Raw genomic sequence first — 22418 nt, 5'->3', positions numbered from 1 at the left:
TAGAATAAATACAGAAACAGCTGCAGCAGAGGGCAGGAAGGCAGGGGCGGTAGTGGGGGTTGGTCAAGGATGGCACGTACGTTTATTTGTTTATGTTTTGGACAGGGTTACATAACAGAGGTCATGATTGATATATATATATATATATATACATATATATATATATATATATATTCCAACACTATCTCCACACACAGTGAAGCGCCGTACTCAGGTTCACAGGGAAAAGAGGCACTTTATTTTCATTTTCCATCACAGAGGCAAGAGTTATTTCATTCCTCAGGAGTAAATTATTTCATTTTCTTTCAAAGTATCTCACATTTTCCTGACGAGTTTCGGCTGCTGATGTCAGCCTTAATCATAGGTCTCTCCTGATAAGAAGAACAACCACGTGTTCAGCCTTCCAGCTGCAATGCAAATGAAAGGAAAGGATATTCAAAGACACGTTTTGTAAAGAGGAAAATGTATATTGCTTAAAGCACTCAAAAAACGGATATAAACATTGTGTATGAAAATAGAGTGATGATTAAAAGAAGCTAATATTAGAAGCAATATCTCGAGTATAATATTGTGTATAAGTGTTCTTTGACCTACGTAATCAATTAATGCACTGCAGCTGTGAAACTTTTAAAAGCGTGAAGAGAGACTCTGTGGCTTTAAAGCCATGATATAAATGGAAGGCTGAACATGTGGTTGTTCTTCTTATCAGGAGAGACCTATGATTAAGGCTGACATCAGCAGCCGAAACGCGTCAGGAAAATGTGAGATACTTTGAAAGAAAATGAAATAATTTACTCCTGAGGAATGAAATAACTCTTGCCTCTGTGATGGAAAATGAAAATAAAGTGCCTCTTTTCCCTGTGAACCTGAGTACGGCGCTTCACTGTGTGTGGAGATAGTGTTGGAATCTGTTTGCGAGGGTGCTCCGTCCCTGCGCGCCGACCGCCCTGTGTGGATTGAAGCTCCTGACACGGAGTTAAGTGGTGGTGTATATATATATATATATATATATATATATATATATATATATATATATATATATATATATATATATATATATATATATATATATGTTCGATGGCATGTGTAGCTGCAGATACACATGCTATGCATTATTCCGCCATCTAGTGTTGGGCTCGGAGTGTTACAAGTTGTTTTTCTTCTAAGAAGTCTTTTCGGAGTCACGGGATCGAGTGACTCCTCCTCTCGGTTATACTGCGCATGGGCATCAACTCCATTGTTTTCTTTACGCGGTCGGGTTCAGATGTGTTCCTCTCGCTCTCGAGATTTCGAATCGGAAACTTTAGAAAACTTCCTTAATCGTCAGTATTGTTTCGATCGCGTTGCCACCTAGCCTCGAACTGATAGTACAGTCCAAAACTAGATTTCACTCTTCTGGGCGCAGGCGCCCGACTCGGGCCTGTTCGGGCCTACCGCGTCGAAGCCTGATGAATCGGACTCCATTTTGATTTTGTCCTCGATGCCACGCAAAATTTCCCTACACAGACCAACACCTTGTTTGTTATCTGTGTCTTTTGCCTGATCACAAAGAAGAAGATTGTGAGGCCTGTCGATCGTTTTGATCCAAGAAGACCCTGAGTGATCGGAGAGCCAGAAGATTGGAGATGGCGTTGAAGAGTACGAAACATCCCCACATCATGGAGGAAGAGCAGGCGCAGACAGCGGTCTCCATCAGAGACACAGACTCCGAACAAGAATCAGAAGAAGATAGGCCTATCACTGCTCGACAGCACGTGAGTACGTCTGCCCCTACACCCACATATAAAAAATCATCAAAGATCTTGGGTACAGCACTGCCAGTGTGCCATGGTTTGACCCGAAAAAAGACTCTTGTCGACCGACCTTCGGGTTCGGTGCTGAAAAAGGCCACTTCTCCATCGGTATCGAAGTTGAGTAAATCCATTAAGAGTTCTGCTTTGGACTTGAGCAAGCGTCCTCACTCCTCGGAGTTGAAGCCTCAACGCCCTGCTTTGGAGCCGAAACAACAGGCTGCATTTTCGGGACTGAAAAAGCTTCCATCTTCGGAGCCAAAAAAATCTTCTTATTCAGAAGAGCAAGGACATCCGAGCCATCTTAAACAGAGCTCAAAATTACTGCATGAACAATCTTATAGACCTTCTGATGAGGACACTGAGATTCAGCCCATTCTTGAGGTTATGGATGAAAGACAATCCAGGATTCACATCCATAAAGAGACTGGCAGAATAGTTACTTCACCTCCTCTACAATCCAAAAGGAAGCAGGCCTTTCAGGAATAATTAGACACTGCTCAACCACCAGCAAAAATGTAGAAACAGAAGGAGATGCCAGTACCTGTCCATACTTCTCCCCCTCGTTCACCACAACTTTCCTTTTCGCCTCCACCCACTAGCCCACCACCTTTACCTTCACCAACTCATTTGCAGTATTCACATGGTGATACAGTTGATCCTTGGGCTCTATACGACCCAGACCCTATTCCTGACAGTGACCCTGATTTATATCTTTCTAAGCCTTCTCCACCAGAGGACACTACTGCATACACACAGGTTGTTTCTAGGGCAGCAACATACAATGGGGTGCTTATGCACACTGAGCACCTAGAAGAGGATTTTCTGTTTAACACTCTATCCTCCACCCACTCAAGATATCAATGCCATCCTATGCTACCTGGCATGTTTAAACATGCAGATCAAATATTTAGTGAGCCAGTCAAAGCTAGAGTAATAACTCCACGCATTGATAAAAAGTATAAGCCTGCTCCTACAGACCCTGAATATATTACACACCAAGTTCCTCCAGACTCAGTGATAGTAAGTGCGGCTAGAAAGAGGGCTGATAGCCAGTCTTCAGGGGATGCTCCTCCCCCTGACAAAGATAATAGGACATTTGATGCTGCTGGCAAAAGAGTGGCCACCCAGGTGGCCAACCAATGGCAAATTGCCAACTCACAAGCCTTGCTAGTGAGGTACAATAGAGTCCACTGGGATGAGATACAGAAACTCCTACAGCACCTCCGAAAGGAACACCAAAAAAGGGATCAGCAAATTGTAGAAGAAGGTCAGGCCATAAGCAAAAATCAGATATGGTCTGCCCTTGATGCTGCAGATACAGCAGCTAGAAGTGTCAATACTGCCAATACTATATGTAGACATGCATGGCTACGTTTTTCTGGTTTAAAACCAGAAATCCAGCAGGCAGTGCTCAACATGCCTTTTAATAAAAAGCATTTGTTTGGCCCTGAAATCGATACAGCCATTGAAAAACTGAGGAAAGACTCGGACACTGCCAAAGCAATGGGAGCACTATACACAACACCCTGTAGAGGCTCTTTTCACAGACAACAGTTCAGAGGAGGATTCAAGCCACAATCCACTGAGGCTTTTACCTCCCAGGCAAAGCAAGGACAACAGCAGCAGCAATACTAGAGAGGGAGATTTAAAGGGTCTTACAGAGGCCAATACTTTAGAAACAGAGGCAAGTTCCAAACTTCAAATCAAGCCACTACCCCATCTAAACAGTGACTTATTTACCATCCCTCAACCCCACACATCTCCTGTGGGGGGAAGACTGCAGCAATTCCACTCCCATTGCAAACCATCACCACTGACCATTGGGTGTTGTCAATTATCCGCGATGGCTATTGCCTAGAATTAATTTCTACCCCTCCAAACATTCCTCCACGTTACCACAAGCTGTCCCCAGAACACAATGTTCTATTACAGAAAGAAGTATAATCGCTACTACTAAAACAAGCAGTAGAATTGGTCCCACATTCTCAAAAAGGAACAGGAGTATACTCACTATACGTCCTCATTTCCAAAAAGGACAGCACTCTCAGGCCCATCCTAGACCTCAGATCTCTAAATCTATATATCCTGCCAGAACACTTTCACATGATAACTCTACAGGACATCATTCCACTACTACAAAAACAAGATTACATGACTGCATTAGACCTCAAAGATGCGTATTTCCATATACCCATCCATCCAGCTCACAGAAAATAACTCAGATTTGTGATAGCAAGAAAAAGTATCAGTTCAAAGTTCTACCATTCGGCATAACAACAGCTCCAAGGGTATTCACAAAATGTCTAGCGGTAGTGGCAGCCTACCTAAGAAGGTAACACATACATGTCTTTCCATATCTAGATGACTGGCTAATAATATCAAGCAATGTTATACAATGCCAACAACACACTCAATACGTAATAGAAACCCTACATACACTAGGATTCACTCTCAACTACCAAAAATCCTATCTTCAGCCAGCACAGATGCAACCTTACCTAGGTACTATTTTAAATACGCAAAGAGCCTTAGCCTATCCAAATACACAAAGGATACAAGGTTTCCAAAATCTCATACCACAAATACAGCCAAATCAACAATACGCTGTAAGATTTAACATGAAACTATTGATGGCATCCTGCATAGCAATAGTACTGCATGCAAGAATAAACATGAGGACACTACAACAGTGCCTCTCACAGCAATGGTCTGAAACCCAGGGTCAATTGCAAGATCTAGTGTTGTTGGACCGTCAAACCCACAAGTCCCTTCAATGGTGGAATCTCAGCAATTTAATGAAGAGGCAGTCATTTCAAGACCCTGTCCCTCAGACCACAATAACAACAGATGCATCAATGATAGGTCCGGGAGCTCATTTCAACAACCTTACCATTCGAGGGGAATGGGATTCAAAACAGCAAAAATGTCACATAAACCATTTAGAATTATTGGCTGTGTTCCTTGCCCTAAAAGCGTTTCAACCCCTTCTCAAACACAAGATTGTTCTGATTAAAAACAGACAGTATGATGAACATGTATTACCGAAAGAAACAAGGCGGACACATTCATCTCAACTGTCCCTTCTAGCCCAAACAACATGAAGATAGGCAATTCACAATTGCCTATTAGCAGAATACATTCTAGGAATACACAAGCAGCTAGCAGATCTCCTAAGCAGGACACACCAATTGACACATGAATGGGAGAATCATTGTCAGGTACTTTAAAAGTACTTTCAAAAGTGGGGAACACCAGAAATAGACCTATTCACAACAAGCGAAAACACAAAGGGGGTGATTCTAAGCGCCCGCCAAGCGGGAACCGCCAGAAGACCGTACCGCGGTCAAAAGACCGCGGCGGTCATTCTGGGTTTCCCACTGGGCTGGCGGGCGACCGCCAAAAGGCCTCCCGCCAGCCCAGCGGGAATCACCCTTCCACGAGGAAGCCGGCTCTGAATGGAGCCGGCGGAGTGGAAGGGGTGCGACGGGTGCAGTAGCACCCGTCGCGAATTTCAGTGTCTGCTAAGCAGACACTGAAATTCTAAGTGGGGCCCCCAGGGGCCCCACGACACCCCATACCGCCATCCTGTTCCTGGCGGCCGAAACCGCCAGGAACAGGATGGCGGTATGGGGGTCGGAATCCCCATGGCGGCGCAGCAAGCTGCGCCGCCATGGAGGATTCCCATGGGCAGCGGAAAGCCGGCGGTACACTGCCGACTTTCCGTTTCTGGCCGCGGCATGCCCAAAGGAGCACCGCCAGCCTGTTGGCGGTGCTCCCGCGGACCACGGCCCTGGCGGTTTTTACCGCCAGGGTCAGAATGACCGCCAAAATGCCAAAACTTTTCATCCAGACACCCACATCCTCTATCCAAGGGAAATGCTTTATGGATCAACTGGTCAGGGATATTTGCTTACGCTTTTCCCCCTCTCCCACTACTTCCCTTTCTGGTCAACAAACTACATCAGACCTCTCTCACCATGATACTCATAGCCCCAACGTGGGCACGACAACATTGGTACACAACACTCCTAGACCTGTCATTAGTACCTCACTCCAAACTTCCAAACATACCGGATTTGTTAACACAAAACAAAGGACAAATCACCATCCAAACCCCAGTGCTCTCAACTTAGCGATTTGGCTCCTGAAGTCATAGAATTTGGATACTTAAAACTTCCATTAGAATGCATGTAAGTGCTAAAGCAGGCCCGTAAACCTACAACTAGGCAATGCTATGCTAACAAATGGAAAATATTTGTTTACTACTGTCAATCTAAAAATACTGATCCACTTACAGCATCAATACAAGATATTGTATGCTATCTACTTCATTTGAAGAAATCAAATCTAGCTTTCTCATCAATTAAAATCCATCTGACTGCTATATTGGCATATTTGCTGACTATTCAACACACCTCTCTCTTCAGAGTTCCAGTTAAAAAATCCTTCATGGAAGGATTAAAACGTATTATTCCCCCAAGAACACCACCTGTTCCTACTTGGAATCCAAATATTGTACTCACCAGACTCATGGGCTCACCTTTTGAACCCAGGCATTCTTGTGAGATTCAATTCTTAACATGGAAGTTCGCCTTCCTAGTAGCCATTACTTCATTGTGAAGAGTTAGTGAGATACAAACATTCACTCTTGAAGAACCTTTTTTCCAGGTACACAAACATAAAGTTGTACTTAGAACAAATCCAACATTTCTGCCAAACGTGGTATCACTCTTTTATGTAAACCAAACAGTGGAATTGCCAGTCTTCATGCCACAGCCAGACTCAATTACAGAAAGAGCCCTTCATACTCTTGTCCTCAAAAAAGCTCCAATGAATTAAGTAAATAGAACCAAAGAATTTAGAAAAACAAAAAAAACGTTTTGTTGCTTTTCAACAACCACATAAAGGCAATCCTATCTCTATGCAAGGTATAGCAAGATAGATTGTTAAATGCATACAAACATGTTACATTAAGGCAAAAATACAACTTTTGATCACACCAAAAGCACATTCCACTAGAAAGAAAGGTGCATCTATGGCATTCTTAGGAAATATACCAATGGGAGACATAAGTCAAGCTGCCACATGGTCTACTCCTCATACTTTTACAAAGCATTATTGTGCAGATGTATTTTCAAAGCAACAGGCCAATTTTGGTCAAGCTGTCTTAAGAACATTTTGTCAAACAACTACAACTCCTACAGGATAGACACCGCAATTTTGGCGAGAGTAACTGCTTTGTAGTCTATGCATAGCATGTGTATCTGTAGCTACACATGGCATTGAATGGAAAATGTCACTTACCCAGTGTACAACTGTTCGTGGCATGTAGTGCTGCAGATTCACATGCACCCTCCCACCTCCCCAGAAACCTGTTGCCGTTGCAGTTTTATTATTTGTACATATGTATATACATTTACATTTGCATGGGCATCTACTTTTACTTACTATTTTTATAGAACATTTATATTCTTACACTTTATCACTCCTTCCTACACCCTTTTGTGGGAAAACAATCTAACAACGGAGTCGATGCCCATACTCAGTATAACTGAGAAGAGGAGTCACTCGATCCCGTTACTCCGAAAAAACTTCTTTGAAGAAAAACAACTTGCAACACTCCAAGCCCAACACTAGATGGCGGAATAACGCTAGCATGTGAATTTGCAGCACTACATGCCACGATCAGATGTACACTGGGTAAGTGACATTTTCCATATATATATATATATATATATATATATATATATATATATATATATATATATATATATATATGTACATATATATATATATATATATATATATATATATATACACACACGGACAGAGGAGTAAAGAGTGATATATCACCCTTCACTCCTTTGTCCGTGTGTAGAGCAGTTGAAAGCAGGGGCAGATGGGGGGCTAGAGCTGTCATACCAGTTAAAAATGTCTATAAGGGATGATTTCTTTATAGTCCACTTGACGTAACAAATCAGTTTGTCTCTTCTTCCCTCTAAGCTCTGCTTTTCAGAATTGAGGCCTCTGTTTTATGTTATGTGTCTTTGTAAAGCAGAATACCACCTACAAGGGTATCTTGGTGCTGAGCAAGTTTTGTGCCTAGCCCTTCCCTAAAGGTGTGTGAAGCCTCTGGAGCCCTGTGAAGATGACTTTGTGGCTCATCTATGGTTATCACGCCTATCTGTGGATGTAATCCTATTTATTTCTACAGAGAAAGCCCCAGGCAATTTGGCTTTCATCTGGAACTTCACATGGATTACTGCTGTGACATCTATTGTGTTTCTGTGAACTGTTTTAAGAGAAGCTGCTGAAAGTAGGGATCTCTGTTCTGAATTTAAGAGTGTCCTCATAGCTCTATTGCTGAAACCGGAAAACCAGTTGCTCTGCACCAGTTACAAATCAATGTCTCTACTTAATTGTGACATCAAAATCCAGTGAAAATAGTCCAAAAAGTCAGAGAAAGATCATCTTGCTCACAGAACTGTAAGTTGGCCAGAATCAGAATTGGAAATACTGGCAATTACAACATTGTTTTTTTTATGAAGTTGGAAAAATGCCATTTGCTCTGCAAGGCATTATTGTGCGTGTACATCTGTTATGATGGGAAAGTAACAATAAAACGATTTTAGGTCTGTACAAAACACTAATTGGAGAACTGTACTCAAGACCCACAGAAAACTTTTTAGAGCAGGCTTCTACGAGTAGCTTCTGAGCTAGTGGTGGCTCTCCAGCTGCTAGTAAGATGCTCCCCTCTGTGCAACCCTGTTTATGAAATTATAGGCTTTTGCTTGGCTTAATTAGTGGAGGTATTTGTATACAGAATTTAAACAAGTGTTTGCAGTGCAATGTAGGTCCCACATTTGTGAGAGTTAGAGCTTTTGGCATTGTAAATGATAATGTTTTTTACGTATGTGTTTTGTTTTGCAGTGTAGTGGATGTATGTGGAATTATGTGTGTTAAATTGGTATTGTTTATTTGTGTGGTGTGGAATTGTGTGTGGTGTTGTCGTAGTTTGGACTCTTGCTCTGAGCAAGACTGCTGGTTTAAGGATGACAGTACTTTTGTTTGTAGGCGACTATGCCTTTCCTTCAACAAATAAAACTGTTGTCCCAACCTTACCGGCTCACTAGCAGCACCTCACCAGAAACACAATAGTAAAAGGTGATTTATGGCAGCTGTTTACGCATGGACTCTAAAATAAGATATCTCAGGGAGTGTTGTGGTTAAACGGACATTACCCCTTTCTCACAGATATATCATGTCTCATACAAACACAGGCAATGACAAAGATACAGTAAAGTTTCAATAGTTTTTATTTAACATAACTGCAATTTGCGATAAGTTGCATGGGCTGCAATGATTAGGATAATGAATAATGCAAGAAACAGAATTGTGAAGACGAGGGTCATTATTACAAAGACCCCGACCATCTTGCAATACGTAGAAAAGATATATGAGATGTATTATGCCCTAATACCCTAATGTGAAAGGCCTAACCTCCTACCTAAAGGAGAGCTGGGTTTGTTAAACTTAATCTGCCAATGCCATGTCCATGAGAGGAGCCCCCAACCCTTGTTACCTTGGAATGAGGTCTCTATCTCAGACTCCGCAGGGACACGAAGACTGGGTAACCGCCAAGACGCCGTGCAGCATCGGTATCAGCGATGGTGGCGATGTCCTCTGGTCGGAATCCCTCTGATTATCTGTCTAAAGTGTGATGTATTTTTACAGATCTACAAGGTCCCCTGACGTAGGTGTGTTCCTAAACAATAGATAACAGACATGCTTAGGACGGCAATTAATATCAACAATCCCTCGAAAGTATAGAGAGGGAAAATCCCTAAGTGTAAAAACCTACTGTTTGTTTGTCTTTGATGCTTGATCTTGACGCCTTGGCACAGTGACACTGATAATGTTATCCATAACAAGTGACCTAACTATAAACAAGGCAGCCATCTTAGAAGAAATAAATAATTAAATGGGCTAAGACAGAGCAAGCTAAGTAGGTTAAAAGTCACTAGGTGACGGGGGCACGAGTCTACAAGCCAGAGGCTAAGCTAACTCCTGTTATCCCATTAAAACAAACTAGGATTCACTATAGTGTAGTGTATTTGTGTAGTGGTGAGAGCTGCAGAGAATAGATAGAAAGGAAGAATGAGAGGAATAGGTAGTTTGTACAGATAGTGGTTATTGACATTGAGACAGAGGAGCAGAAATAGTGTGTAAAAAAAGAGAGAAAGTAGGGGAGAGCAGGCCACAGATACCTAAAGAGGGAGCTTTTGTGTATGCAGAAGAAGAGAAGGAGTGCGTGTGTTTGAGGGATGGAAAGTTTGAAAAGGCACAGGAAAGAAAGTGTGCGTGAAGATCTGAAGTTAACTATATTAGTTAGGCGGGGATAGTGCATGAGAGAGCGAGAGAGATGGTTATGGCACTGGTAAATGGAATAAGTTTGGCCTATGTGAATAATAGGCTGGTTTTTGTTGTAAGTTGTAGCTTGGTGAGCAGTTGTGCAATTTAAGAAAAGAGCTTAAATAGCATTTGCAAAGCCAATAGTTCTTGCTTATGTGAGATTTATTAGCTTTGCTAATGTTTTTTAGCTATGTTGCAAATGGCTGAAAGGAATGTAAAAATGCTGTATGACACAGCTAGCGTTGTCCGCGTTATAGCATCTTTTTTTATTTTCAGTTATACTGCACTGAAGCTATGGCTGCTGTATTAAATGTCTAACAAAACATAGACACAGCTGATAGATCTTGCATAGGCGAGACTTATTGGCATTGCCAATGCTTGGTATGGAATGCCATCTGATAACAGCGGCTAAAATGGTAATGTTAGAGAATGAAGAATTCCCCTGCCAAGGTGCTGGTGTGTCTAGATTCAGAAGCATTTTAGGGCCATACAAAAACTGTGAAAATGTGCCATATAGATGCGGTGATTGTAATATAAGATGTAGGTGGACAGAAAAGGCCAATAGGTAACAGCTTTTATTACAGTCATACTTTAGGCTATGTGTTACTTTGGGTACAATAGTTACAAAAGAACCAAAACGCACTCCTGACTGCTTGCTAGTAGTAATATATAGCAGTAATAGGTGTTCATTTGGTTTCCTAGAGCATTTGGCCCCTGTGCCAGTACACCTGCTGCAGCATTCAAATCATGGCACTGGTGCCTACAAGGTAACTGCGCTTGTGACTGCTTGTTTAGTGGCAACATATAGCTATATTTGGTGTTCAATTGGTTTCCTGGAGCTTTTGGGCCCTAAGCCACGGCACCATGCAACAGAGTTCTCCAGGGCACTGCTTTGGTGACTGTTCATGGAGATGAAACCGAAGTTGAACCACTTGCAGTGACTGGTGTCTCGCAGCATGACTCCAGGGTCCTATTTCTCTGACTGGCTGTACCTACGATGAGGTGAACGAGACACCTTCAGCAGCCATAGACTGCTTTGAGGGGGGTTTGCGAAGAGCAGTGGTAAAGTGAGCCAGCCACGATTGCTGAAGGAAAGGGGTGCTCCACTCAGGGAGGTTTATGGAGTGCGGCTGGCTGCACCTCCTCTGAGGAGAAAGGGACACAATGAGCTTTAATATTTATTTATGTATATGTGTATGAAAGTGCCCCTTGTGGTATAGTGCACCATGCCTTAGGGCTGTAAGGCCTGCTTGAGGGGTGACCTACCTATGCCACAGTATATATGTATTTATTTCACAGTTTTGTGTAGTACTCTGGCAAAAACTAAGGTAATAGAGAGCTTTAGACTGCAACAAATCATACAGTAGGATTTATCTGTAACAACAGCAGCGGATGCAAGGGGGACAGTCAGAACATGAGCCATAGACTGAAAGGGGGGATCCGTTGAGGGGGATTTGCAGAGAGCGCTGCGAAGTGACCCAGCTGCTATTGCAGAAGGAAGGGAGTGCCACTAAACGTGCAAAATGAAAAAGCCATGGTACTGCTATGTCAAACAGCAATTATTTAAGATGTAAATCAATTATTAAGGTGTTAAAGTGATTTCAATGATTTGTTATCAGTTGCGATTTTGTAATGGCACTGGTGCCAGCAAGGTAACTGTGTTTGTGACTGCTTGTGTAGTAGCAACATATAGCAATAATCGGTGTTCAGTGGGCTTCCTGAACCTTTTGGCCCCTGTGCCACTGCACCTGATGCATCATCCAAACCATGACACTGGTGTCTGCAAGGTAACTGCAATTGTGACTCTTTGCTTAGTAGCAACATATATCTATAATAGGTGTTCAATGGGTTTCCTAGCGCTTTTGGCCCCTCTGCCACTGCACCTGCTGCAGCATTCAACTGGGTCACCTAGGGGGCTGCCTTAGTGACTGTTCATAGAGATGTAACTGAAGTTGAACCACTTGCAATGACTGGGTATGCACAGCACTGTTCCTGGGTCCTGCTCCTCTGTCTGGATGTACCTCCAACAAGTAGAACAAGACACTGCCAACAGCCGTAGACTGAGAGACGCTTTGAAGGAGTTTGCTAGGAGTGACAGCGAAGTGACCCAGCCCTGATTGCTGAAGGAAGGGGGGCCGCAGTGAGGGAGGTTTCTGCAGTGTGCCTGGCTGTACCTCCTCCGAGGAGAACAAGCTCTAGCCACCAGGAGCAGTTTTAGCAGACCCCGCACCTCCAAGGCAGAGTATGTCACAGGGAGACGTTCCAGTAGCTCCCTGTGCCAGCTCTCTTCCAGGTCTTTGTCCCTGGATGCAGATGTCTAGGGATTCCCCAACTGGTCCTCTGGTGTGTTAGTGTACCAGACTCACTGGCCCTTGGAGAGACCCACTGATCTGGGGTTAATTGGGGGGGAGCCCTTACTCCTTTTGGGCATCATGGGGTTCCTCTTTCCTGTTGGTGGTGGCTGTTGCAGTCGCTGCATCAAGCTGCAAAAACACAAACAGCACCAACAGCCTTCTCTCTCCCTTATGCTAGAGTTTTAAAAGGGTGTGGAACTTTCTACAAGCCAGGCACCCCCTGGCTGATCATAGTGTGCCACATCACCTCTCCGCCCTGGCCCCAACCCTCTTGCACTGCATTATGGGACAGTTCAAAATGGCATTATCCAGGAGTCACTGGCTGCATCTGCTCATGGAGCCTCAGCTCCAATCCTTGCTGAGCACACTTCCAGGACCTTTCCCACCAAAACTTAAAAGAGAAGCCGCCTCCTGTGTTGGCTCCAGTTGTCTGGGCTTCCTCCTTTGTTCAGCGGGCCTGGGCTGTCCCCAGCCCTAGTGCAGTGTGACAGGCAAGATTTTTATCCAACCCCTTCCAGCTCATGAGCTGAGGAAAACACTATTACTCCTTTTGTGTGGGAAGCCGTTGTTCCTGCTACTGGAGAGGAATGTAATTAACTTGGCCCAGCAGGGCAACAAAAGGCTTGGTCTCTACTTCTGAGCTGAGCCAGAAAAATATGCCAGTTCTGGATGACCCGTAAGATGTACATGTTTAGCGTTGAGACCAGCGAATATGTACTGGGTTCCACAACAGTTTCAATCTTCACTGGAATTTGTAGACCCAAGGAAAGAGAAACCACACTCTAATGCAGCTTTCCCCAATGTATATAATAAAATGTCACTCCAGACAAAACAGTAAATCACGGACGTTACCTATAAGTGGCCACTATGATTATAAGGCCTATCCCAGGACAATATCTAACCCTGCAGAGTGTCCTTGCACCAGCTACCTAGCTGTGTACAACGGTATTCTCACATGTGCAGCTTGTACACATGTGCACATGTTCACGTGTAACTAGCTAAGTGCCCCTTCTCTATCTGTGTTGCAACAGCCTTATGTTAACAGGCAGGCACTGGTGGGAAACACACAGTCCATTTACTGTGTGATTACTGTGGGTAAGACACGTAGTGAGATTCACCCACAGTAAAGGTCCAAAACCGAGTGATCCAAAAAAGCAAAAAATCTGGGTGAATTAAATGGGCACAACCCATCTTGCAACACTGATGTTTGGGGAAAAATTGTTGAAATTCCAAAATATATTTAAAGCAGATATTTGAAAGATAAATGATGCTGCATTGAGGAGAGTTATTACTAATATTACCTTCATGCCATGGACATTGCAGGTATGGCTGTTGTGTTACCCATGTTGATGCATTCCAAATTGAGCAAGCACTTTTTTGACATTACTGCTGATACATCAAGGTCCTCACTTGTGATAATCTTGTACAGAATGACTGGTAATACTACCTTGTTGGATGTGGTCCCTATTATAACACTGATGCCATTTGTTAGTAGCTTTCATTTAAATAGGTAGCTTTAATTAAAGCAAGGATTGGAAGGCATGGTCACAACTGTTCAAAACGATTGACAGGGGTTATAAGAACACATTTAAAATTCAGTCTTTTCAAGGGCTTGTAAGATTGGCATTGGTCCCCCATAAATTTTAACAGAGCAAACCTGTCACATACGTCTTGCTGTTGGCGATGTAGTTAACAGGACAGAGACTGGCCCCATACTCTCTGGCCATGCCCTCTTATAAGTTCCTTCTAGCAATTCATTTGTCATGCTATAAAGGAAAGAAATAATATACTGTTCACGCTGTCCCTGGTTCTGGCAGTCTTGCACAACACACAACAATGCAGAACTCACTAATCACATGAAACAATTGATTGAGTCAGAATGATTCTTTGATATCATGCACTAGAGTAGTACCATAGGCACTATCTTTGATGTGTTGGTCTATCTTAAATCTTTTGCTTGCATTTAATTTCAAATATTTTGCCGTCGCTGCATCCCAGACAACAGTAACTGAGAGAAGCATAGTAGACTGGGCAAGCTGGTGTTTTCTCTGCCAATGCTGACAACTTCATGTTTACAGTGAGAATTGAAAGGCTACCCATTTTAATCTAAGAGTGTATTTCTAATAAGATCTGCACAACTTGTTACATTATACAGTACCAACTTTGAAGATATGGTGTTGAAGGAAGTATTCAACTTATTTTGTTTTTGGTTTACCTCTTTGTTAGATATGTGTATGCTGGGATCCGCTTCTTTATCCTTTCCTTAATGCACCTGTTTTGATAATAATTTAACTCCCACCGCCTCTATGTTGAGTTGCATGATGCACACTCCCAGCCCTGTGTCCTAACTACCATACAGAATGAACTTGGTACACTTAATAAAATCTCTTTCCTCAGCAAATGAGTTAGTCAGAAATTATCCAAGTGTGGTACGGTAACAGAAACCGGCTAGTTAGAAATAGCTTAGCACAACAGTATCTGAGGGAGAACTGATGGAAGGTAGCCAGAACTCTGTTTACATCTCCCTCTGGCCATCAAAGATAATAAGATGATTTGATTTGTATTCTTGTAGGTACTATGGCAAAAAGAGATATTTATGCCTCTGAGTAAAATAAAAAATAATGACCAAGCTTGCTATATAAGCAAGTGAGAACAGAAGTGTGAAGAGAAAAGGATGACAAGAAAGACTATCTGCTATAAATTAGTCTCTTTAATCCAGAGGGTACCGTAACATGACAGCAGTAGCATTAGAGGGTTACCATCAAGCAAGAGGAACATGTAGACTAAAGTGAAGGGTGATGATCTACTTATAGTGTAATCTACTGAACATACTAAGAGATGGGTTATTTACTTGGACACAGCTAGATTGACAGTCAGTGTCATCTCCCAGTTTGTCCATACCCACTGTTTAAAAGATATCAGCACCACTAATATTAAATGTGATTGGTTTCTGAAACTGAAACAGGAATGAAGGCAGGATGTTACTTTTACTAACAGCAACAAGAGTACTGGAGCGAGGCAGGCGATTAAACTGAAAGTACTGGGCCATAACAGACAACGAAATACGAGATTCTAAAAAGACTTGAGCAGTCAAAAGTCCAGAGTCCCAGATTTCAAGATAGATAATAAGGGGTTTGAATGAAACCGTGGTTTGATTAAAATATTATTTAACGTAAGGCGGTGAGCCCCTACTAAGAATAGATTCCGAGTGAAATTTGCAAATAATTATTTGAGTACATCAAGAGAGGGTCATAATGATGAATGGCTGCCATACAGACTGTGTAGTGTACTGCTTCAAAGTAAACTGAATGTTCACAGCCTTTAATGTGTGTCCTTAAATGATGAATTTGTTACCGTATGGAAAGCTAGTGAGATTATCATGCTTCAGCTGTGAAAAGGCAGTAGTGGGTGTCAATCATGTGAGCAATTAATTATTGTTTCAACTGAGTTAAATAGTACATACAGGCAATTGAAAATGAAATATTAGACAGGCATGTCAATTAAGGTTGATTTTTGACAAACTGTAATACTTTTATTCAATTTTGATTTAAACGTGTTCCTGAATACACCTAATTATTGAACATCTATGTGTGAATTGAAAGCAGGATTGCACAGGTTTTAAAACTATCTACAACCAAATAGGTTTTGGGGGGGACTGTAAATTGAAGTTTGATTTAGAGGAATACACTAATATATTGGACAAGGTATTAGATGCATTTTTTGTTCCTGTGGATCTTATAATTCTATGTCCAACTCCTTGATGTGGGAATTGTTATTAGAATTGCACCTATTCAAAATTAAGTGGAAGATTTCCAAATGATTATTGCATTCCTTATTCATTTATTAATAGTAAAGTGCAAAACCTAATTGATTATAACCTAGGGCCATATTTAGAACTCAGCGAATGGATTACTCCATCACCGCGGTGACAGATATCCTATCTGCCGAATTCTAAATCCCATTCTTTCTTATGGGATTTAGATTTCAGCAGACAGGATGTCCGTCACCGTTGTGCTAGAGAAACCCATCCACCGAGTTCTAAATCAGTATCAATTTAATTTTTTGTTTACGGGGTAAATTTCATTTCAGCACAAAAATATGAAAGTGATCATTGTGCTCTTCGGGTCTAAGTATTTGAGCCATACGAAATGTATTGCTGGTTATGTACACAATCTCCCTATTGAGTACCCACAGAGATTGTTAACAAAATACTTTATTCAAGTAATGGAAAAATAAGAAAATCTTACAGCCTATTAAAATCGTCTTCCAAACTTTAATTTTGAGGATCCATTATTTAGGTAACATTCAATAATTAATATATAGATGCCTTAATTTAAAGTGGTAGGAATTATAGATTTAATAGTTCTACATAAAATGTTAAAAATGAGCAATGGTTCAATAAAGATTGCAATAACTGTTAAAACAAGCATTTGCAAAGCAATGGGTCTTGGGTTTGCTCGAGTTAGAGATATTAGCGTTGTAAATTACCTACTGGACTTTTCTTGCCACATAACTTGAAAATGAAAAGTAAAGCAGTTGACATAAACAAGCCAATTCAAAGCACCACAGCCGCCAAGAGCATGAGTACAAAGGAAAGACACAAAAGTAAAAAGAAGTTTGCTTGCAGTCAAACATATTGGCAAACGTGCAATTATTCATGTAACAGGGCCAAGGCGGTATCAAAACTGCTCTGAGGAGGGACAAATGTAAAGTATTTACCAATGATAAAGGATTTTTGAAAGACAAACCTATGAATGAGTGATAGTGATGGTTGTGCAGTGGGCTTGGTTAAAAGCCCACAGATAGATTACAACAGCGCAGTTCGCTTGCATGCTCGACCTAAAAGGATTCATTCCCCTTTAATGGTCGAAAATAAGCGATAGATCTGTAGTAAATTTAAAAGTCCCCCAAAGTACCTAAACAAATTTTTTTTGCAGTAAAATAGACATAGTTGTTCTTGCCCGGATAGCTTACCAGGTTGCAGTTTTGGGCAAAATGATACCTGGGAGATCAGCTTTGCTCACAGGAAATAAAGAGTGGTAAATTTCCACATCTTGAAATGAAGCGGTTGTTAGCCAGCTGGTCTGTCCTTGGCATGCTGGTGCGATATTTATTATCTTTGTTACATTTTTTATTGCAAGCAAGTTTTCAAAAAAGGAAAAGGTAAAAAGAGAAAACATGCAACCTCCTAAGTGTGGTCAGCCTGTGCCTGCAATAAAAATGCTACATTTTAAGAATGTTCACAGTTGTACTGAGGCTGTTTTACTACTGGCGTTTAAAAAAACAAGCAAATGAGGAGACATGGTCCCTAATAATAAATACTAGAATTTCCTGTGATCAAATGGTATTTTAATCAATAAGCATAATGAAAACTTCTCAAAAACAACAGCATAGTGGGTGATTGTGCAAAAATGCACTCGGTACTCTTGTATGTGATATACACACAAGTGATTAAGCGTGATCAACATGTATCAGAATAACAAGAACAACACAGCCCGTTAAAATGATACACAGCGTGTGAAGGGTATTTGTTACAGTCGACTGTTAAATGTACTTACAAGAATGCCAGATGCTCCTGCTGCGTGGCTCTTATTAGAAATGAAAACTAAGGAAATTAAGTTCAAATCAGGTGAGGACAACAAACCAATAACCAAATGCTTTTTAAAATAACACAAATTTAAATGTGGTATGAAACTATCATGACAAACAAAAGTAACAAGTGATATACGCCCTCATTATAACATTAGTGGTAAATACCGCCTACCGCCGCAGTGACGGGCGCCAACATACCGCCAAGCCGGCGACCATCTGTCCGCCATATTATGAGCACTGCCTGACTTCCGCCACAATAAGAGCGGAAATCCGGCAGTGCTCACGCTGGCGGACAGTGGTAAGCTGGTGCTGCTACCACCTGCACCACCCCACCAGTAGTACACCGCCAGTCATATTTTGACCAGAAATACGGACGGGCGGTGTTCTGCTGGCGGGGCGCTGCTGGCGGGAGCAGCCCCCTTCCCATTCCTTCCGGACGACCTCCTCGACGGACAAGGTAAGTCGGGTGTCCAATAGGGAGGGGGTTGGGAGGGTGGGGGTGTTTTGTGTGTGTGTGTGTCTGAGTGTGTGAGTGCGTGTGTGAATGTGTCTGTGTGTGTTGTGTAGTTTGTGTGGTTGTATGCCTGTGAGTTAATGCGTGTATTAATGGTGAAGTGAGTCCGTGTCTGCATGTCAGTGTGATTTTGTAAGAATGTGTGTGAGTATGTCTTTAAGTATGAGTGTATGATTGCATGTATGCAGTGTGTGTATGAATGTGTGTATGAATGCATGTATGGCAGTGTTAGTGAATGGGTGTATGCGTGGTGCGTGTGGGTGTCTGTGTGCGTGTATGCAGGGAGGGATGTGTGGGAGTGGGAGAGGGGGTGATGTGTGTGGCTGTTGAGGGTGAGGTCAGTTGTGTGGTGTGTGCGTGTCTGTGGGTGTGTGTGTTTGTGTATCGGGGTGGGGGTGTGTTAGTGTATCGGTGTGGGTGGGGGGTGTATTTAAATGTCAGGGGTGAGGGGTTAGTGTGTGTATGGGGGCGAGTGGGGGGGTTTGGATGGAGGGGGCTGGGGGTGTCAGGTGAGTGTTGGGGGGGTAGGGGAGAAACCCACCAGTGACAAGGAAGGAATCCCCTGTCACCGGTAGTGCCTACCGCCATGGATGTTGTGGCATTGCTATTGCCACAGAAACCATGTCAGTAGGCCGGCTCATAAGGCCATGGGCGGTACTCTGTGGGTCGTCTTGCTGGAGATTAACATCTCCGGCCCGGCGGCTCATACCACCATGGCAGTGGTATGCAGCCAAACCCCCAATCTCATAATATGACGGTATGTACCGCCAGCCTGTTGGTGGTACTACCTCCATATTAACCCTGACCACCAGTGTCATATTGACCCCCATAGTCTCTATCTTGCTATCCAATACACACAGAACCATAAATTGTGGATAACTGAAAACTAAAAAGATGCCTGTCACATCTAAAGAAGCTCCATGGACATGTCCACTGAAGCCTTCTTGTTCTTGTGTGGGGCAAACCAGCAATGTTTTCCCATTGTTATAGTATTTGGTAAGTGTTTTTTACTGTATGCAGGTTGTGCATTTCTGTAGGACAAAAATAATGTGAACTTTATATACTCACCAATGCAGGGCTTTTAGACTAACCTGCTTTCAAACATCAGATTTTTATATCTTTAATCTATAAACATTATTTTAACATCAAAAATTGATGCATCAGTAAGGGAATGCCTAAAATGTGCATGGACCCTGGTATTTGTAATTACCCATGCAGTATTATCTTTTGGGTTTTCATGCTAATGTCTCATACTACAAGAGCCTACATGCTAAGTTACGAAGAATTTGTGGTAGCATGGTTCTGTCTGCCGTTTAATACTGCTATCTTGTAGGAATCCATACAAGAACCCTGTTTCACTGTCCTATAAAAGCTCTATCAGAATCTTTAACTCCTGTTCGTCTGTTGAGTTCTAATCTTTTTACATGGAACCCTAAGGAGTCAATATAATACTACCCAAAGTGGAAAAATACTGGATAATGCCGTGGTACGCGGCTGAATGAATAATATTAGTTTTCACTAGGCACAATTCTGAAGTCTGTGCCCAGACAATTGAAGACCTTGGCACTTACTTTGCAGTTGAGGAAATCTACGCTTTACGTACGGTAAATAATGGTGACGATATTTGATATGTTGATCTAAAATGTTTTGATGACATCTAGTAAATTTATTGAATATAAGATTTCTTGGAAACTGATGACATGGTCCTCCTCTAATGCTTTCTATTTGGCAGGAACTGTATTGGCCAGAACTTCGCCATGAACGAGATGAAAACAGCTGTTGCCCTCTGCCTTCAGCGGTTCAAATTCTCAAGCGATGAAACCAAACCTCCTATCTTGGTACCTCAAGTTGTTTTACGGTCACAGAATGGGATACATGTGAATGTGAAAAAAATAAACTGATCACAAACGGTGACCACAATTGGACAACAGTATTCTAGCTCCAAACATTGTTTAAATAACACTAATAATATTAAAAATGAAAATTTTCATTTTCAAAAAGAAACTGTTAAATTTGAGAAAACTATGGGCAAAGATTATAAAATAGAGAAGGCTGACAGAACTAACACATGTGGTGCCTAACTGTATGCTCATGTATGGATTTGGGAGGCTGAAGTGTTGGATTAGTGTAAGAATGGAGGATTACTGTAAATTAAAATAAAAGGAATTAACATGATTTGTTATAAACCTGCTGTCTACAACATTAGTAATCGGCAGTGAAAGAGTTAGGATGAGCCTAGTTTAGAATCAGTCTCACCGTTCAAAACAATTATGCAGGAAAATGTTTAGTCTAAAACATGAATCAAGGTAAAACAAACTCTAACACTAAATGTGCCATATTTTAAAGACTGGTTCTGATCAGTGAAAGTTTACTCATTTATCTACCCTTGTTTTTCTGAGCTACAAAATTTAAACATGGATTATCATGGTTTTGTTGTTTACAGTCTTGTTGTACAGATCACAGACAATTTAAGCTTGGATCATATCTCGGTCACTCTTGCTTTTCTAAGCTCAGAAAATGTAGATTTAAATTATATATTGGTTGTTTAGTTTACAGTTTTGCTTTTTCTTAACCTAATCTGTTTAGACTAGGACAATGTAGTGGTTATCTTGTCTTGTGTTTTTTTTCTGAACATAAACAATTTAAACAAGATCATGTTGTGGTTATCATGAATAGAGTCTTGCTTTTCTGAAATTAAACAACTTATCTAGAGTCATGTCATGGTTATCCTGTTTAGTATCCCAATTTTCTGAAACCACATAATTTAAGCTAGGACCATGTTTTGGGTATAATGTTTACTATATTTTTAAAATGCATAATTTAAGATACAATTGTGCTATAATTGTTTTGTTTACTGTTTCCTCAGATGAGATAACAGAAGTAGATTTGGGCATTTAACATTCGAACTGGAGTAGCTGGATAAATAAAATACTCCCCACTTTGAACCTTATGCCAATTAGTACCAAGTGTGCGTGCAAGCAAATTGAGCCCAATATTCACTGAGTATCTTCCAGAGGGCATTCTAAAAACAATGTGGCAAAGTGGTGCTTTTCACACCTCAATTCTCAATGAAGTTGGTCATCCATCCGTCTGCCTCTTCATCCTTCCTTCCTTCTCTCTATCCATTTTTTATTTTCTTCATCCATACTTTTTACATTTTCTGTGTAATCCATACTTCTCCCTCCATCCATCCATCCCTCCATAGTTCATCTCTCCATCATCCAACTCTCCACCTGTCTCTCCAACCTCATTCCATCCATCTTTACGTTCATCTAGCCTCTCCATCCATCCTTTCTATTCATCCATGCTTCTCTCCATCCCTGCGTCCCTTCCTTCCATGCTCCCTTCTTTCAATTGTTACACCAACCTTCAACTCTATCTTAATATTCTCTTGCACTGGTATCCTTGGGTTTAGAGACCGGAGTCTCGGATCAAAGCCAAAGGAGCCAATAACAATAATTATAAAAGTTTATGTTGCACACATTTGACTGTGGCCCTCCCTACCCCTGCTTTTTATAGTGTGTGTTAGATGTACAGGCTTAGAGTCTGATGGGTGAAGAGGGAAAAATGAATACTGAATAATTTGTATTTGAGCAGCTCTTTGCTCCTATGTTATGGTCACTGTGTATACCCCACCTACCTGTCTGTCCCAAAGTTGTCAGACAACATTGTGGGCATGTTTTTCACCTAGAGCCTACAACATCAATGTAGCAGACCTGATGCCACAATCATGCTACCTTTCTCAAACCTCAC

At 41.7% G+C, this 22418-nt stretch overlaps 1 protein-coding gene across 1 annotated transcript in view; it reads left to right on the top strand.

Moving 5' to 3' along the window:
* LOC138293482 (cytochrome P450 4B1-like) overlaps window positions 1-21317 on the top strand; it is a 407245-nt gene extending 385928 nt beyond the window's left edge. Inside the window, exon 12 of the mRNA XM_069232721.1 lies at window positions 20398-21317. Coding sequence (XP_069088822.1) covers window positions 20398-20566 — 169 coding nt within the window. The 3' untranslated portion in view covers window positions 20567-21317. The remainder of the gene's footprint in view (window positions 1-20397) is intronic.
* The last annotated feature ends 1101 nt before the right edge of the window (window positions 21318-22418 follow it).

Source organism: Pleurodeles waltl, chromosome 4_2, assembly GCF_031143425.1.
Source record: "Pleurodeles waltl isolate 20211129_DDA chromosome 4_2, aPleWal1.hap1.20221129, whole genome shotgun sequence".
Classification (NCBI taxonomy): Eukaryota; Metazoa; Chordata; class Amphibia; order Caudata; family Salamandridae; genus Pleurodeles; species Pleurodeles waltl.
This window is presented reverse-complemented; position numbering and strand designations above follow the sequence as displayed.